This window comes from Eurosta solidaginis, chromosome 5 (assembly GCF_040869045.1).
Source record: "Eurosta solidaginis isolate ZX-2024a chromosome 5, ASM4086904v1, whole genome shotgun sequence".
NCBI lineage: Eukaryota > Metazoa > Arthropoda > Insecta > Diptera > Tephritidae > Eurosta > Eurosta solidaginis.
The window spans coordinates 219,000,904-219,021,794 of record NC_090323.1 but is presented as its reverse complement, the minus strand read 5'-3'; the positions used below and the strand labels follow the sequence as shown (position 1 = coordinate 219,021,794).

Here is a 20,891-nt window from a genome sequence, read left to right as displayed (position 1 = left end):
AATAACTTAAAATGATGTGCAACTATTTTTAATAAAAAATTTACCACCACCGCAGTAAATAATTGTCAACGTGTTGGTTACATTTTGCGTTTGCCATCCCTATGCCAGTGAAATGAAAACAATTAAATCAGCTGATGAGATGAGCCAACCATACATATATTTCAACCATACGACGATGAATTTTTTCATTCCTCTTATGTAAATCTCAATGTGATTTTTTTCTTTTCTACCTTTGTGAAAAAGAGTGAAATCAAATCTAAAATAAAATCCCTTCTTTTGATGTGATAATTTTATGTGACTGTGTCAGTTACGTCTACTTGTCTCGAAAAACGACTTTGTCAACATTCAATATTTACATATATATTTGGGTGTACACTCTGCGGTTATATTCGGTGTCGCATTCAAGTCTTTGTGCGCGTGCTTTCACACTTTCCATACTATCTAAATGTACCTTACAAAAGCAGCGAAGTCTGTTTAAACACAAATTAACTCATCTTATTACAAACATAAACATTTCATTGCTTTTATGTAAGTAAACATAATTTCATTAATTCATGTTTATAATTTTGTATAAATATTTTTTATTTTTTACTTTTTTTTTTGTGATAATTTCTTTATTGTGTTTAGCCCCTAAGCAAACTCTCTCTCTCTCTCTCTCTCTCTCTCTCTAACTCTCTGATAAAAATGTGTGCATTCAATTATTTACGCAATTCTATAAATTTATTTTTTATTTCATTTACCTACTTTCTGTTAATTGGAAATTATGGCAGCTTGCACGGAGCATGATCGTGAGTACACGTTTTCGCTTTGGCCTAACTATTAACCTTGATGCTGATTCATTGATACATACTTACATACATATGTACATAATACATCACTCATTCATAGGATTACGTATTTAACTGATTTACTACACTTAATATCTATAAATATGTAAATAAATTATATTAAGGATCTTTCCAATACTAAAAACTGCTAAAACTATTTCTTTGCTTACAAATATTACAGTCCTCTTAAGCACTTAAATACACACATACTTCATACATTCACCCTATATTGTACATATGTATGTGCTTACATAATGCTGTACAACACTCGGCTGAGTATTTGAGTATTTCAAGACTTCTTAAGAGTGCATTAATTTTATATATGCGACCCGTCTATGAAAAGGTGGCTTATGATTCAAAAAAAACAAAAAACAATTGTTAACAGCTGTTTCTCGCAATTTTTTTTTTTTAGTCATACGCCACCTTTTCATAGACCGGGCCATATATATTTTTTTATATACGAGCCTAACCCGTGCGCATCTTGCGCAACAAATATAAAAGTCCCTTATCAAATATCAGCAGAAATTAGCTGTTCTATTAACTTACAGCTTGCGCTTCCATCTAGCGTACAATAGCAACTGCCGGTAGTGCAGTGCAAATATTCACAATAGTGCCATAGTACAAATAGATTTCTTTGTGTGTTCACAATCGTTTATTTTTAACAAATTATTTTAATAAAATATAGCTAAACAAACGCACTACGACCAAAATTGCCCAAAGCTGGCTAAAAGCCCGAATCTCCATCTTTACAACCAAAACTTTATTTATAGATTTGGATTCCAAATAAGAGCGAAAAAGGGACCCGTACATAAAAACAGCAATTATAAATAATATATATGATGATTGTGCTGAAACCCTTACAAAAAAAATTTAAATGTGGAACTGAAACCAAACTGAAAACCCCTATCAGAAACCAGGACCTATGTGCTAACTCCGTTCTCTTGTGCCACTTCCAATAGCTGGAATCTTAGCCTGGCGAGCGCAGAGGACACGCACAAAACGTGCTCGATCGTTTCCTCCTCCAACCCGCACTGTAAAATCTGTCATCTCTGTCAAGGTCTAATTTAAAAGCATATGACACCAGAAGGCAGTGTTCAGTCAGTATACTCATCATGAGCCTATAACCCTCCTTTCAATGACAAGAATAATTTAGTTAGTTAGTGTAAGGTTGTAAGACCTGCACATGATTTTCGCAGGCCCGTGCTTTGTTCCTAATTGGTATATCAATTGCAGATCTCTACTTCTTTTAATCTCGCACTATCAGATTGGAACGTCTACGGAACAAGTTTCGAGAAATGCGGCATCTTTAGCTAGCTCATCCGCTTTCTCATCCATCCATTCCAATATGCCCAGGCACCCAATACAGATGTACTTGTCCACTGAATTAGTGGCCTCATGCAAGCCACATTCTGAAGTAATCTTTCTGCAATTTAACATGCAGCCGATCAATCTGGTTATGACAAGATGTACTTCAATGTACTTAAGACCCTCCACGTTCGCCCATTTAGAGACATTGTTGAAAGCCTCGGCTCTCATAACCCCGTATATTCCAAGGCTTTGTCAATGTTCATAACCACCGTAATCAGTGCCGTGTCTACCGACTTGCTTTTGGTTTACGCAAGCTGGGTTTTGGAGAATAGTTTTTCATCCATGTTGGACTTTATATGCACATCTATCGGCCTCTCAAAAACTTTGAGCAGAAATGATGTTAAGCTGATGGGTCTGTAGTCTTTGGGATTTTCTCCGCAGGAAGTTCCCAAAAATTGATTGTGATTTCCTAATTTTTTTCGAAAATTTCCGGACAAACATAAGTCGGACCTAATATGAAAAATTTAAAAACCCTGAAATTGGTGTCATAAACTTCCGAATAACAAAAAGAAAAAAGAACTCATTATTGAACCCGCTTTCATTTTATCACTATTTCATCCTTGTTGAATATACATAAGTTCACATACGTTCGAGAGTCTAAAAAACTACATTCGAAAAAACATAATTTCGCGAGTTTCCATCCATTCTGTTCGGTGCTTATTTGTTACTACTTGGCTCATAGGTACGAACACTCACAAATTGTCATCAATATCCCTTAACGGGAGTCCGAAAAACTTGCAGTGTCAACAGTGTTGGATCAAATAAATGTGGGTCTTACAGGGGTTGGTTCCACATTGCAATTGAAAATGTTGGTGTCATGTGGGGATACGTCACAAGCGGAACATACATTGGGTATGTCGGTGTTTGTTTTTGGATAAGTGGGAGTTTAAAGAATTACAGTAACCAGATCGAATTTGAGTTAGAGTGACGCGCATCTCCCTGGAGAGTGTTCGTCGGGCAATAGTCCGGCGCCGTTTTGTGGATGTCTCTTATAGCCTTTTCATACTGCTTTTTTCATATGACTGAATTCTTAAGTGACGGATTTCTTCAAATTACTTACGGAAGTTACTTCTTAAGCTCCTGGGAGTCATGGCTTCTTCAGTCACACGTCTGTTGGGATGCTCAGGTTTCTGGGTATTTCGCCCGACTAAGGGCGTAACCCCATTCAATCGATTGCGTCCCTCCCACAAATTGTCAGCACATACATATATACACATACGGTACATTAAATTTATAACATTATCACTAGTATGAATATACAAACATAATTTGTTGAGTTGTTGTTGGTTTTGCGTTGATTTGTTGTGTTGTTTGTTAAAGTTAATACAATACAGTGCTCATTTTGCGGGTGTTATTTGCTTTGCTTCCTTTTTCAATAATTCATTTTTGTTATTGCAATACTTATATAATTAAAACTTTAATTAATGTAATGGGTTGGTGGATACATTGCGTTAATTGTTCTAAAAATTTTTATTTTTTTTTTGGTATTATTATTGTTTAACAGATTCAGAATGAAACGCATAACTCATAACATTTTATTTAAAAACTTTTCAGACAATAAAAAATATTTATCAGAGAAAAAATTAAACATCCTTCCAACGAAGAAGAATGTGAATGACTGGTTAAAATGTTTTTAAAATTACCCTTTGTATAAAGCTCAAAATTATACTGAATCTTTTTTTGTGGTGCATTGCATTCCTCTTCAAAATTCGCACAAGAAACACCTACCAATATAATAATCTCCATATTTTATGATATTTAATCGAGTTATAAACGCAATTCAAATTTTATTGTTCTAGTGAGTATTTTTTTTATGTGTTTTGAATTTTTTATTATTTGATTTCAGCATTAATGTACAGTGGCGAACGCGAAAATGACAGTAACAATTTTTTTTTCAAATTTCTTCAATTAAATTCTTATTTTTTACTTTCGTTAATTAAGGAAAAATCTTCTGTTGTTATTGCTGAGATCAAGGATGGATTAAATAAAACACTTTTATTTTGTTTTTCATTAATTTAATGTCAATATTTCGACCTCAGTCTGAGGTCATCATCACGACTAAGGTCGAAACATTGACATTAAATTAAATAAAAACAAAATAAGTGTTTTATTTAATCCGGCCTTGAGTTCAAGAATAACAACAACAGTATATACTAACGGCCAAAAAAGAAAATAAATCATGGAAAAATCTTTTATGGAGTTTGTATGTGACAATAGGCAAACTAATCTTAAAAATGTTTTCGAAAATATGAAAATTCGAGAAAAATTTTATTTCGAAAAAATTTCCAATTGTTTATTCAGAGATTTTCTGTTTATTTTATACCTTTCATGAAAATGAAATGGTATATTAAGTTTGTCACGTATCTCAAAATTGTAAGTCCTTCAAGGAGAATAGATAGACCCACCAATAAGTATACCGAAATGATCAGAATGAAGAGCTGATTTAACCATGTCCGTCTGTCCGTCTAGCCGTCTGTCCGTCTGGCTATTTGTATGCAAACTAACTTTTTTGAGATATCTTGATAAAATTTGGTGATCGAGAGTATTTGGGTGTCCGATTATACATTTTTCCGAACCGGCCGGATTGTAACACTATAGCATATATTCCCCATACAACCGATTTTTCAGAAAAGTTGATTTTTATCATTTCTTCCTCAATTTATTAAATTGAAACTTAAAACTTCGCCATATGCTTTTGCACGCTCGTTTATATATGTAGCATATATCCGACAACCGATTGTTCAGATAAGAAACTTTTCATAATTTCTGCCCCGTTTCAACAGCTAGAGGCTTCAAATTTCCCCATATACTTTCGTATATAGCATATATTGTTGTCTGAAAAAACCATAGAGTTCGGTGGTATATATAGTATATACTAGACTGGGTTGGTCCCCATACAAAAAAAAAGTTGCTAATGTTCGGCCATAAATTTAAAGATTATGTTGTGAGGGTTTCGGAAATTTTTTTTTGTTTTTGATTCTTCGAAATATAGCCGAAAAGGTTTTTTCCTTGTAACTTGATTATCTTACGTCCGATTTTTAAAATTGGTATGCCATTATTTTGGCCTTGAGAAGCATCACATTTCCGTTCAATGTCCTTTTAAGCTATGAAGTCGTTTATGATTAGATCAGCTAACAAAATTTTACCCCCCCCCCCCCCCCCCCTTATGTCTGCTTTTTTCCTTACCAAACGAAAGTACTTAAAAATTCAAGAAAATGTTGCTTTGAAACCATATTACTAAAATAATAAACAAAAAATTTGTAGCACTTGAGCAGAGATTGAGGCTTAAGTAAACAAAGTACTATCTCCGTTTTTCGAAGTTAGCTTCCAAAAAATGGATATCGGCTTACGAAGTTCGAAGTTCTACATTTCAAATTTTATTTTTTTTTGTTAATGCGTTCAGCAAATTGAAAAAATAAAAATGTGGCCGTGGTCCGCTCTTTTCCTTTATTTGAAGAGCTGAATTCTTTTTTCGAGAGATTTAGTATAACAGCTGTTAAACGATGTGAAAAGTCAGACTCTGACTTCTGAATACAGTCAGACTCTGACTTCTAATATTTCACCTCGTATAACAGCTGTTATACTAAATTGCTCAAAAAAGAATTCAGCCCTTCAAATAAGGGAAAAAAGCGGACCACGACCACATTTTTACTTTTTCAATTTGCTGAACGCATTAACAAAAAATAAATAAAATTTCGAAATGTAGAACTTCGAACTTCGTAAGCCGATATCCATTTTTTGGAGGCTAACTTCGAAAAACGGAGATAGTACTTTGCTTAATTGAGCCTCAATCTCTACAAAAAAGTGGGTTTTGTCCAAAACCAGAAAAAAAGTTGATGTTGTCGCATAGTGTTATTATTGTAAATACGAAACAACAGGTTTGACTCACTTATTTACTTTGACTTCCCCTATTCATGATATTTGGCATATCTTTATTAACTTTTCAATGCAAACCCTAATAATAATTTTTCCTAAGTATAATAAGAATCCGGTAAAATAACAGTTGCAATAAATATTGAAAGTGCTACAACTTCTTTGTTTATTATTTTTGTAATATGGTTTCAAAGCAACATTTTCTTGAATTTTTAAGTACTTTCGTTTGGTAAGGAAAAAACATACATTAGGAGGCGTAAAATTTTGTTATCTGACCTAATCATATGAAACCGACTTCATAGCTTAAAAGGACATTAAACGTAAATGTAAAGTTTCTCAAGGCCAAAATAATGGCACATCAATTTTAAAAATCGGACGTCAAATAACCAAGTTACAACGAAAAACCCTTTTCGGCTGTATTTCGAAGGATCAAAAAAAAATAAAAAAAAAAATAAAAAAAAAATTTCCGAAACCCTCTCAACATAATCTTTAAATTTAGGGGCGGACATTAGCAACTTTTTTTTTCGACCCAATCTAGTATATACCCCATATAAAATGTAATTTCTGCCCCCTATTTAACGGCTAGAAGCTTAAAATTTCATCATATGTGACCCGGTCTATGAAAAGGTGGCTTATGACTCAAAAAATAAATTGCGAGAAACAGCTGTTAAAGATAAACAATGCATTTCTTCAGTTTCTTAGTAGTTTTTCTTTTGCATTATGAACAGTCATGCCCAAAAGGCAAAGCACAAACCAGTTTCTGACCGATATTTTGGCTCCATTGCCATCGAAAAAAAATACTACCAAAAAATCTGAGAATGCTTCACCAGCCACCAAAGTGGCATCGCAGGAACCAAAACCTTCATCGTATTTCATTTGTGCTCTTCTTTCTCTACATTTTTAGTACACCTCTAAGCAAGTTAGGACTTTCTAGTTTTCACCACGTGAAAGAGGGTCTCAAAAACTATCGAAACCAGAAAAAAGTGGAAAATTTTTTTTCAGTCATAAGCCACCTTTTCATAGACCGGGTCACATATACTTACGTTTACGCTTTATTTTGGCACAGCCGAAGAGAGTCCCTATCCAAACATGTTTTTTGTTTTTTTTTTTTTTTTTTTGAGAATGCAGCTTTGTAGCCCAATCAATTTCATTCTAACAAAGTACAAGTTATAAGTATTTTAAAACTCACATTTATAATTATTTTTTCTGTACAAAAGTTTGTTTGATTTTCTTCTATAGTATGGAAGAAAATTTAAAATACCCTTCGGACAAAAAAATTAAAACGAATTTTGAGAGACCTGTATCTTGTATGTTCTTATACAGAAACTGATTTCTAAATAAAAAGTTCTAAATTTTCGTAAAATGTTTGGAATCTTAGAATTTTACCGAAAACATTTTTGAGATTGCTTTATATACATAGCTGCTGTTACAAAATTTATGCAAGTTTGTTTTTAAATTTTCGAAAATAAAAAAAGTAGATTTAGTTGACGAAATTTGATAAAAAAAGTTGCAACTACGATTTTCGTGTTCTATGCTGTATGTATCTCTGATAGTGCACTTTCTACAGGGCTGACATAGAATTGACCACATTTGTTTTTCGACGTCCTGTATCGAAATCTTGAGTCCATTTAACTCGAGCATGCCCCAAACTTCGAATAATTTTATTTACTTGTGGGACAGTGTATTTAAAATTGTGGGGGCTTCGACCCAAAAGAAATTCGTATTCGTAATACGTTGATGATTTCCAACAAGAAGGATAGTTGGTGCTCTGACCAAAAAATAGTACTGAAGATGGCATGGCGCCGAAACCGATGTGCTTTCAATCAATATTTTACAAGTTCGTTCCAAAATACGAAACTGCTTAGATCATCACCATCATTAATTGGCCCATAACCGCCTAGGCGAGTTTGACCATTTCGTAACAAGTCACGCCAGCTATCCCTGTTTCGCGATAATTGACACCAATTGAGAGCATCAAGGGAGGTCAAGTTTCCTCCACCTGCCTTTCTCATTTCAGTGGAGATCCTCTGCTTCCAACTGGGGTGTGAACTGAAATACCGGCATAACATGACCTAGACATCGAAGCCTTTGGATTTTATTTGTTGCACTATCGTCATATCTGCGTAAAGCTTATCAGTATACCTCCTTTGATACTCGGAGAACTTTTCTTTAGAACACTTCGAATGTTATCTCTTCTTCTCTCGATACCATCCACGATTCAGAGCCATACATCAGGACTGGTATGATGAGGGATTTGTAGATCGTGATATTTGCTCATCGAGAGAGGACTTTACTTTTCAATTGTCTCCTCTGTTCAAAGTAGCAGTTGTTGGCAAGAGCTATTCTCCATTTGATTTCTAAGCTAACATCATTTTTGCTGATAATGTTGGTACCCAAATTGACGAAATCCCTAAAAGTCTTGAATTTAAATCCGTCAACAGTGACGTGGCTGCCAAGGCTCCAATGCGCCGATTTCTTTCTTGGAATCAGCTCTCAGGTAGAATAGTCGCTACGATTTACATCATGAAAATATGCTTACAACTTCGGGATAAAATATGTAACTAGATCAACTTACAGAGATTAAAATTTATACACTCATGGGCTTGATTTTATAGGTTAGGTTAAGAGGGCGTGCGTGAGTGTTACCCACACTTCCACTCGCAGACATTTTTGTCCATTGTGAGTGCCCTCAGTAAGTACAGGGTGGCGGCAAATTCGTGTATCCCCATTACCTGCTAGTGGTCCTGAACAAACCACTTGCTTTCCCTGATGAACCCAAGAAGAAGCGAGACGTCCACCTTCCCTATCTCTGCCAGGCTGTCGAAGAAGCGTGAGCCAAGAAATCTAATCGTTACAGATAACCGGATTCCTATAACACGATATGGGCCCTAGAAAAATTAAGCAGTCTTGAGATTTTATTCACCATTGAACTGCGTTTATAACTCGATTTTAACTTAATAATGCATACATATGTATATAGATTTTTTGTATAAGTACATATGTATATGTATGCATGACCAAAGAACTTGTATGCTATGAGAAGACTTCATAATCTTTCAAAGAAATCTCCTTTATTATGCTCCCACAAACAGGGTGGATCAATGCCGAATACATCGAGCAGTGTACCATTTTTATTATCGTCTAGTATGCAATCGATCCGTTCCAGGCGAACCTCAACTGTACTATCATCGGGACCATTGGGATCTGGTTCGGGTATATTACAACAACTTGGCAGCGGCATGGTAAGACAAATAACAACTTCTGTATCAGGCAATGCAAGCCCGGTACAACATTTAATGGTTAATGGACAACGTACCTACGTCCGAAAGTGTCCGTCACTCAATATAACATTCAGTCAGTAACGATAAATATCCGAGTACGAGTAGTATGTAGCCACATTAATGTGATGGCATTTGATCAACGCATACATACATACATACTCGTACAAATATATATATATATATATAAAATTAAAAAAAAAAAAAAAAAAAAATAGTGCTAAAAGCCTTAAACGCATAAATGCATTAAATCAATTTGAGCTGTGCTTCGTAACCAAATTCTTAACAAGTATGTATGTACGTAGGTACATATGTACATATCACATAGATACGACAAACAAAAAAAAAAGGATTATTGATTTACAAACCGTAGCTACGTAAGTACTTAAACGTATTTATAGATATGAAAAATATTTATCGAAAAATAAGACAATTTTTACTAATAACATGAGAACACATACAGATACATAAAAAGATATAAATTAAATAAAGTTAGCAGAATAAATGCAGAGTACTCATAATATTTGAAGAAACTTATTGGCATTAGGCATGGGAATTCTTATAACCGTTGTAGCAGGCGCCCTTTGGTATTGGAAGTGGCGTCATGTCAAACGTAGCAAACTAAAAGTATTAAACGAAGTGGTAAGGGCAAGGGCGTTCTGCCAAAGACTACAGACATAAGAGCACACAGCGCAACACACTGCAGATACACTACTTCTCAAAATACCCAGCACCATGAGAAGGCTTGTCGAATTGGGTATCATGCCACTTGTAGAACAACAGGAACATATTGTAACGAATTTAGAGATATTCCGCTTATTCCAAACCTTCTGCTAACGTTCGAATCGCTAAACTGTTGAATAAATAACTCCAATATTCAGTAATGCAAAATGGTCTTTATTAGACTACTTTGAGAGTACTTCACAATAACTCTTACTTCACAACTAATTGTGTGCTTAAATCAAAATGCTTAGTCATGCCTCAGCTTGTGCTGCTTTTATACACTCGGCTTCCTGGTTCACGCATTTCTCCTAAAGTCTAGTAATTTCGTGAACTTCATGCTTGTTTAGCAGCTACATACATGTATATTTGTAGTTTGTATCCATATGCGTGTGTATATGTGAGTACTACTTCGGCTGATGATGACAAGTGTTTGTGATTATCTCTCTGCTGCCTTGTATGTATGTGTGTACATGATGATTGATTTGTTTACGTATCGGCTTAGTGATGGTAGTATCGCTTAGTGATCATAATATTCGTCACAATATTTTGTGTTGCTTCTGTGAAACTTTAATCAAAGTAAAGATGACAAGAACTTATTTAAAAGCATAACACGCCAAAAGGCAGTGTCGAGTCTCCCGTCCCCCTTTCAATGATAAGAGTTACTTTCTTAGTCTAAGGTTGTAAAACGTACACATGATCTTCAACACCCAGCGCTTGAGCCAATGCCTTTCCTGCTTAGTCGATCATGTGCAGCTTTCGTCTGCTTTTAATCTCGTTCAATCAGATTGAAATACCTACGGCACAAGCTTGGAGCGTTGCACTCTGTTTCGCTAGCTCATCTGCTTTCTCATTTCCATATTTTCCCATATGCCCTGGGATCCAATATAGATGTATAATTCTTCCTATCTCTATTCTTCCTAGGGATTGCTTATACTCTAACACATTTTAAGCCTAAATTTCTGATGAATGTAAACATTTACGCCGCTGACGTTTAAGTTACTTTCCTACAGTGTCTCTACAGCTTTAAGCTGGAGACATTGGTGCTTTATCGGTAACGGTATCGGTAACCTTTTAACAGCTGATTCGACCAATCTTATGAGAATCAATGCAATCGATTATTGGTGCCGCTAAGGTCGTAACCGTATCCTAGCCAACCAATTGGTTTTTTGTTTACCGTCGTAACGATAAACAGCTGATTACGTTATGGATACGACTACAGCGATACGACATACGGCACCAGTGATTCCCGCTTTAGTCGCGGCTACTATTTCCGCCTGAAAAACACTACACTGATCAGGCAGCTTGTATGATTTGTTTGTGTCTTGCCTCTCAAACGTTTTGAGCAGAAATGCTATTAAGCTAATGGGTCTGTAGTCTTTGGGATACGTATGAACGATCCTCACCGCCTTCTTTGGAAGGAAAGCTTTACGAGCAGTTCTTCAAGAGTGAGCTAATCGGTTATTACGAAGAAATTTAAGAGGTGCCGATTGAAGCACGAAATAAAAGAGAATGTGAAAATCTTACAGCTAATAATCTAACTCCTAGGGTTGCTATATGTGTGAAGGCATAGATTAATTATTGAGCATTTGTTGTAGATTGGTGCACGTGTAAACGTGCTCTTAGACTACAATTTATGAAATTAAATGAAGTAAGTGAAAGAAAAATTATTATCAATTAAGAAAGTCAGCTACACTTGTTCGGGAATCTTAAAAATAGAATAACGTTTTGGGTGACTTAAGGAATCTAGAACAGTGATGCACTCGAGAGCTTCGAAAAACTATTCAGCGTTTACCAACATGTCGTGTAAGCGTAGCGACAGATTCAGTAAAGCAAGCAGTCATTCGGTTTTAACTTGTACTTCAAGCAATAAACATCTCATGCGTGAATGTTATGCTCAAATATTCAAAATGTAAACCAGTGGTCGGCGCGCCATAACTCTATTGATTCAGACTTACACAAATTCTTACTTTTCATCATTAAGTCGTTGATGAGACAGCAGCGAATAAACACTGAGCACGGCTGTCACACAAATGTTGAGATTCCCTGTGAGAAATATTATGATGGAGAAACAAAACTGGTAATACGGCCTTCCCATAACTAATAGTGTTTTCTTTTCTACCCGAAAATATCACCTTCACGCCATCTTCAAAAAGTTGTGTTCTGTTGTAAAATCAGCGTAGCCTCAATATAGGGCATCATTATATTTGCTCAACAACCTACCCCTAGAAATGGCCAATAATGCAACATTTCTTGCCCTCGCTGCCATTGAGGGTGCAGAGAACAGCCCTGCCAATCAGCTGATGAATCACAATGACAAATAAACAGTATACTGTGTCAGCTGTCACTTCTAGCAACACTTTCTAGCAAAGATAAATCACCTACGATAAAACAGCTCCGATAAAGCATGCAAAATTTTAACATTTCATTTTGGCAATTTTTTTCTTTTCAAGTCATGCAGGGTGGCACTGAACATTTTAAGTGAGCTACCATTACACATGGCGAAGTGAGATCTTAAAAATGTTTGCTCCTGAAAGTGGCAACATTTTCGTGTAGAAAAGGAAACACTATAACTCATTTTGAAACATGTTTAGGTTTGGGTATTTACCTATTGAATATGTTTCGGGTAGTAACATAAATCAATATGAGTTTTGTTAATTATTTTAACAAAAGTTATAGCAATTTCATTCCGCACTCACTTTTTGCTGAGTCGAAAAAAATTGGAAAAAGTTAAACCTCTTCTCTGTAAAAAGTTACTATAGAATGTTTAAATTAACTTAGCGAAATAGTCGAAAATCAATCTGCATGTAACCTTATGTTTTTCTTTTTTAAATGGTCAAATATTTTTGAAACATTTTGTACCTCTCTGGTTACGGTTTCGGAGATACTTTTAGGCTAGTGATCCCCACTATTTTGACGCTGTTTGTCGTGTTAAGCCGGTTTAGCAAGCCAAGTTAAATGTGCATTTACCTGTAAAAATATGGTTACCCTTCGAATCGAGAACAACTTTATGAGTAAAGAGACTTGGGAGTATTTAAAACTATTTCTGAATCAAAAATCAAAATTTCCAAAAAATTTTACTGTTTTTAATGAATCCATCATCTGCATGTTGCAGTTTTAACTTTTATTTCCTGCTGGGATCCTAGTGTTCTCACTCTCACTAATACACTTGCATTTTTATTTTTGCCCACCACTGATGTAAACATATGCTACTAAAAAAAAAAGTAGTGTATGTATTCGAAGCCCTACCGGCGATGTGCACCACTGATCAGGAGGATGTATTCTGAATTAAGGTATTTCATGTTTTCTTGGCGGTACTTAAAAAATTGTTATGGCATAGTTTTGCGAAGTTTAAAATATGTATAAAATAAATTAATTGTTTGAAACCACAAATATGCATTTTTATTTATAACTTTAAAATACACTCAACGAGAACTCTGCATTTAATATTTTCTATTGCAAAATTTATGCAAGCAATGTAGACAGGGCAGATGGTAATAATGTCATGAGTGTTACACACTAAACCTACTTATAACACAATTAATAAAATTAAACTCAATAAAAAAAACAATTTAAATTGTATTATAAATGTTATTTACGTTAAGCATAACGATAATATTAAATCCCCTACAAAAACAAAACGTTGAACAATTATATAAATGTTTTCATTAATATAATCTAGATTTGTTAAAACGATTTAAAACATTTTCATAAATATATATTTATGTATATATACATACATTAGGGTGGGTCGATTTGTATGGACGAAAGTTAACCGATATAGCGCCATCGATTTTTCGAGAGGATTTGGGCTCAGGAAAAAAAGTTCTACTACGCATACCCAAAAAAATAATTTTCGAGCCTGCGACATTTCATTTTTTTTTTTACTTTTTTTCGTCTTTGATTTTTAAGGTTTTTCATGACCTACTCTTATTCTTTTGGGTATGCGTAGTGGAACTTTTTTTCCTGAGCCCAAATCCTGTCGAAAAATCGATGGCGCGATATCGGTTAATAAATCGACCCAGTCTAATACATATGTAAATATATTTATACACACACTTGTCGTATATTTGTTGTGTTGTTGCTAAAACATACAAACGTAAATGAGAATATGGAAAACATTGAAGAGCAACCGAAATTTTTTTCTAAAAAAAAATAATGAATTTGCAAAAAAAAAATGCGTATACAAAATTAAATTAAAATTAATTTAAAAAAACGAAAATTTGACAAAAAACACAAATTTTAAACTAAATGTGTTCGGTAACATTTTCCCTTCGAGCGACAAACATACAATCTCACATATATATATTTGTTTAGTTCTATGGTGACACGTTGTATGATAATACCAAATATTTTATTATGTAATTTCTAGTTTAGCGTGCACTTATATAACTATACGTACATTAGGGCGGGTCGATTTAAAAATCTCTCATTGCTCTATGAAAATCGTATTCTAGGGATCAAAATAAGAAACATACCTCTAAAACGAATTCTGATGTCCCCCCCTTTGGGCCGAACTTTTGGGTAGGGGCAATTTCAATTATACCTGCTGTGTCTTGTGGTGGCTTAAAAAAAACAACACAAGCAATTTTACGATCTGCAATTGTGTCACAGTGATACCTTCATTTTTTAAAACGGTTGAATAAAAAACCCACACAACTATGGTTACGACATGCAAATGCAGCACAGTGATGCCTTGGTTTTAACAGGGGGTTTTAAAAACGCTAATTTCTAATAATTTTTTTTTATTTCTTTTCTATTACTAAGTTAAATTCATTTTTTCATTTACATGTGTTCTGACTAAATAAATTTCTAAAGAGAAAAATAAACTCCAAAAAGAAAAAAACATAGGCATTTCAAAGTGGGATTTTTCAAAATTTGCCCTTACGACCCAAAGGGGGGGACATCAGAATTCGTTTTAGAGGTATGGTTCCTTCGGCAAAGTTTCTTATTTTGATCCCTAGAATATGATTTTCACAGAGCAATGGGCGATTTTTTTGCCTCCCCACAAATCGACCCGGCCTAACGTACATACATACAAACATATATCCATGTAATTGTTATTTACGTAAATATGCAATTAAATGAAAATATTTTTGTATTAAGTCGTACATATCACGTAGTATTTAATTTATTATTAATTAATTAGAAAATAATTATGTTATTCAAATTAACCACATTTGCCCTAAATTTAGTTTACTAAAACAAAAACGTGCATTTTAGTGTTAGCTAATATATATATATATATATATATATATATCAAATGTATTTGGATTTAGTAGTACCCAAACTACCCCGCGTTTAAATTCTGTCCCAAAATCCAATAAAATGTAATATGATTTTCAGCTTTTTGAAGTAACCCCACCATAATCCCATGTGAAAATGTCCAATTTCTGTTAATCACATTCACATTCATCCTCAAAAATTTATATTCACTAATAAAAAAGCATTGCTTCTGCATGTAATTTAAACGTTTTATATTATTTAAAAAACAAAAACCTCTAAATTAATAACAATACATGACGCTTGTTTTGCGCAAGATCACGTTATAATACCGAGACCCACTCTCTAGTAAAGAGTCGCATCATTTATAAGAAGTTCTTAAGGTTTCAACACAGTTAGCTCAATAAAAGATGTAATTTTGAAAATTTAAGAATTACATTCAGTGTTTGAAAATGCTATATTAATTACTCTGGCCCATTATCTTTCTCTATTGCTCCGGCTCTGAACATGAATTGAGCATAGAGCAGAACCGTAGGAAAAAAATTAGTAGCATTTCTTATGCTCAGCTCCGAGTCGTGTTTTAGAGCGTAGCAATAATAAGCAGAATAAAAACTGCAAGCGAAATGCTATTTCAGGTGGAGCTACAGCAAAAAAACGCTCTAAAACACGACAACAGCTCATAGCATAGCATAAGAAATGCTATCACTTTTCATGCTACGGCTCTGATCCATGCTCTGTTCATGTGTAGATCGGAAGCAGTAGCAAAGCATATTTTTGCAAACAATGAATATATTGCAATAAAACAAGCGTTTTGGAATGTTTCGCATCTTGCGATTAACCAAAAACAAAAAACTTTGTATATATTAAAATGTTTACAGTGATCTTAGTTGTTTACTTTATATCTACGTTTCAAATAACATTTTTGTAGTTGTGCAAATACTATAATTATTTGTTTTGTATGCTAAAAAAACAAGTAGGAGAATTTAAATTCACATGAAATCGAAGATGTTCAACGTAGTAATCTCTGCATGTAATTAAATGCTAATTCTTGTTTTTCACTAGGTCAAATTTGATCACAAACTTCTCAATATCAATGAAAACGGCCTGTTATATAATGTCAAATACGTTTACTGTTCGTTTGGACTACAAAATGTCAATTAAATTCATCTACATATAAATAAAAACTGCTATTGCCCAGCGGAGTGGCAAATTTGACACTGAATTTTCATTTGCCATGTTGAAATTTTTTTTATTCGTTTAACAACTAGCGTCCCATTACTTTGTAGTGGCACAGGATGTGAAAAAACGAAAAATAATGAAAAGGGTTGTGATATAAATGAACACAAACTTTTAGCTTGCGTTTTGATCACGCACTGCTTTATCGACTTCGAATCCTGCAATGTGACATAAGAGAAATGCTTTTAGCCTCAAATGATCAGCCGATCAGTTTTCGCACTTTTTAATGTCAGTCTTTTTGACTCTAAGTATTGCCTTTTTGTTGCTTTTCCCATTGTAAACATTTTTTTACATATGTACATACTCTATACTTTTATTTAAAATTGCGGGGAATATTTTTCGGTGCGTTCAACAGAACTTGATCAATTCCTTTTCTATTACCCGGTGAACATCCTGTCAAAACGCTGCCGAAACGCTAAAATGAAGCCATCTTGAATATCCTGTCAGCCAGTTGACGGATAAGATATCACACTTGTTTTGTAAACAATGGAAGAAATCGGCTTTTTGACGTTGCGAGGGTCTTAAAACTTTGCCTTTCCGTATATTTTAAGTAAATATGATTTGGTGACCTTTTTTCTTGTTTATTTGACTGTTGAAACGGTAAATTTAGAATCAACAATTTATGCGAAGTTAATTCAACAGCATTTTGTATAAAAATTGACAGAAATATCTGTTATTTCTTACTTACTTAATTGGCGTTTAACGCGCGCCAGTCGCTCCTTCTCTCTGCCAACCGGTGCCATTTGGTCACACCATGGGAGTTTAAATAGTTTTCCACCTGGTCCTTCCAACGGAGTGTGGCCGTCCTCTACCTCTGTTTCCATAGGCGGGTTCCGATAGAAACACTTTCTTGGCCGGAGCGTCATCTTTCATTCGCATAACATGGCCTGGTCAGCGCAGCCGCTGCATATTTATTCGCTGGACTATATTGGTTCTTTCAGTGTAAAAAAAAAGCGGAGAAAATTCCTTAAACTTTGTTTAACATAAAACAATAAAAACTAATTGCACAGCATGAAAACTATAAGGGAGTTCAGAATTTTGTGTATTTGGTGTTGGAAACGTTGCTATAGCAAATGAAAGCTAGATACGGATTGTGAACAACTTTTTTTCGTTTTAAATTTTTGTTTCGCATATTTTGTTTTGTTTTGACCGTTGTTAATTTGCTATTCAAAATTGAAAAATTGAACTACGGTTTTTGAAGTTGTTTATTTGCCATGACGTAGCAAATGCATAGCGGTATAATTTTTGGCGTTTTGTCTAAAAATACTACACCAATTTGCAAATACAATGATGCCAGACCATTTTCACAAAATCCGGAAATCCCCTTATGTACTTTTATGCTTTGTATTTTAACACTTTTAACAATTCTGCACATTTAAACACTACTGCATTTTTTTTTTATTGTTGCATGCATCTCACTAAATTACAATTGAATACATTTGTTATATGCGCATTTTACTTTCTGCCCATCTGACAGTTGCACTTTGAAAAATTTGCAAGACATACTTATGTAATTATTTTCTAAAAAGTGTTTTGTTGATAAAAATTGTCGAGCATTGCTTTGAATTGATACAAAAAAAAAAGAAAAAAAAAATGCATTCATAAAATGCTAAATAATGTATTTAAAAGCAAGATACAAAAACAAACAAAAAATGCTTATATAAACGCTTTAAGAGCAAAATTATTTTCGTCATTAAATTATAAAATATTAGCTTACAAATAAATGCAAAAGGAATGTTTAAGGATATGTTTGACTGACACTCACGGCCTAATACATACATAATACACAAACACATACATGCATACATTTGTTTTATTTATTTAGACCTGCTAAATATATACATTAAATGCATAAGTGCTTGCACCTATTGTATAAAATTTATATTAAAGCTATACTTTAATACATATGTATATGTACATAAATAAAAACTAAATTAGGCAGGTATGTATGTATGTAAATAAGGAAACGATAATTTTTAAACCTAAGTAAGTGTATATATATTAGTATATAACATATTAGACTAAATTATTATATAAGCGATGTGCACGTGTTCTTAATTCGTTTCACCTACGATTCCTCCTTATTCATCTAAACGCCTTATCGTTTGTATGTATATTTCACGTACATATTTATTTATTTATTTATTTTTTTTTTTTTTTGTTATAAAATATATTTTTAAATTATAATAAATAACTAGTCTCTGAAACGAATTTTCGCAGTTATAAGAAATAAATTACTACAAGTGTCTACATATCTATTTAGATATTCCAATGAAATCTTATCACTAGCTACAGAAAAAAGATTGTTGTTATTAAGCATCTCTAAAATATAACCAACAGCCAACTTGGATTCTATTATATTTAAATATATATGTATTTAAATTTAATGGATAGGAAATCCTCATCACAGTTTTCTATTTCTAATTAATAGTTACATAAAAATAATTAAAATAGCAATTCTAAAATTTTTTAAAATTTCGTGAATTAAATTCAATTCTTTTATTTTCCATAATGTTCTTAAACTTAACTGAAACTATGCCAACAAGTCAGGGATACAAATTTTTGGTTCGGAACTAGACCTAAAATGCGAAATAAGTACTGGTTTGTTAGTAACTAGATTTTCTTCAGTTATAAATGGATTTCTATATTTCATATTTACCATATATTACACTAGTTCGGAACTAACGAGAAAGTGCCTATAAACAACTTGTTCTAAAGTGGAAATTTTTATCTAGCTCGGAACTAGAGAAAAGGCATAACAGCGGGGACAACTTCCACCGCCTACGACATCGCCATGTTAAATTCGCCAGTTGAAAAGATGTAAAAGAGATTGATGGCGAACTAGTAGTGGTTGGAAATGCATTAGAAGTGCATCAGTTTTGAATATACTCAAGAAGAACACTCGTGCTCAAACAAACTTCAAAATACTAACAAATACGTTCACTATTATCCCCGGAATTTATCGACTGTGTTCTTACATGGCATTTGCTCAAGGAAAAACGAGATGTAGAGATATTTCTTCTACACGATTTCTTAAAGCTGCAGACATTGGTGCTTTATCGGTAACCGTATCGGTAACCTTATAACAGCTGATACGACCAACCTTATGGGAATCAATGCAATCGATTATTGGTGCCGCTAAGGTCGTAACCGTATCGTAGCCAACCAATTGGTTTTTGGTTTACCATCGTAACAATAAACAGCTGATTACGTTAGGGATATGACTACAGGAATACGACATACGGCACCAATGACTCCCGCTTTAAGTCTTTAGAAAAAGGTAGCAGAAAACGTATGAGTTCTCCTGAGAGGATGATACTACAACTGAGTTCAAATGAACACTGATCCAGATCACGATAAACATACAAATGCAATAAAATGTTGTGATTCTGATATTTATATGGACCATGTTCGGACCCACAGGATGGCTATGTTGATTTCGTGGTATTGTTTAAAATTTTTGACAGCTTCTTTACATGGTAGCACTTACAGACAGATATACATATGTATGTGCTAGGGTGTCCGATATTAACCTACTTTTTCTCACTCGACTACCCATAAATTTCTAATTGTTTTTGCACATCATAGGTACGTATCTTCAGAGAGAAGCAGAAATTTTAATAACAACGTGTGTTAACTGCAAATCCCGGTTGTTGAGTATTGTTATTATAATGTTTTTTTTATTTAATGCAAATCCCATATTTTTATATGGAGAATATATCGCTGGTTTACAGACTAATAATACTAGAAATTAGTTTAATAATTGCTTTTAAATTTTAAACTTAATTTTTAGGGGCGATTCGGAAAATGTTTGTAAATATCAGGCACCCTTTTATGTGGGCACATGGGATAAATGCTGCCAACTCTCCTAGAACTGATATGGATCATTGCAGTGAGATTTAATCGTGATTCAAAGCGCATTGGAACACCCTTTACTTGAGGACCAAAATTGTCTTGAGCGTGTTTTAAATGAACTTTTAATTTTTAGTTTTGTTGTGTTGATTTTCCGACAGGCTGGTTAGTTGATGTATTGATTGATTGATGATTGTCAAATTTGGTTTGGAGAAAAACCGGTTTCGACGGTACGCCATCATCAGTGTCGATTTCATATCGCCATATCAATCGAATATACAGCAATTTTCATTTTTCTTTTGATGTGGATACTAAGCTTTAGGTTTCGGAGGGACCCGTGGGTAATTTTTCAGTTTTCCGTTAATATCTTTTGAACAAGTTAAAATTTCCGTCTTCGGATTATTGTTGTCGAGGTCTATGCGCGTCTTTTGACACATCTCTCGATATTTTTGGTAGCGTATTAGCAGTTGACCCCTCAACTAGACTTTTACCAAATAACAAAATATGACGAAAA

The 20,891-nt window shown here is 33.9% G+C and overlaps 1 protein-coding gene across 11 annotated transcripts in view; it reads left to right on the top strand.

Annotated features, from left to right (window-relative positions):
• Nucleotides 1-20,891, top strand: part of bma (SCY1-like protein bma) — a 385,396-nt gene that overhangs the window by 347,064 nt on the left and 17,441 nt on the right. For 7 of the 11 annotated variants that reach the window (XM_067788411.1, XM_067788414.1, XM_067788415.1 and 4 more), the window contains one exon: nt 9,131-10,694. In XM_067788411.1, the coding sequence (XP_067644512.1) occupies nt 9,131-9,430 (300 nt within the window). In that variant the 3' untranslated portion in view covers nt 9,431-10,694. Of the gene's footprint in view, nt 1-770; nt 789-9,130; nt 10,695-20,891 lie in introns of those variants that run through there. The other 4 variants (XM_067788407.1, XM_067788406.1, XM_067788409.1 and 1 more) reach the window with 3 other exon arrangements.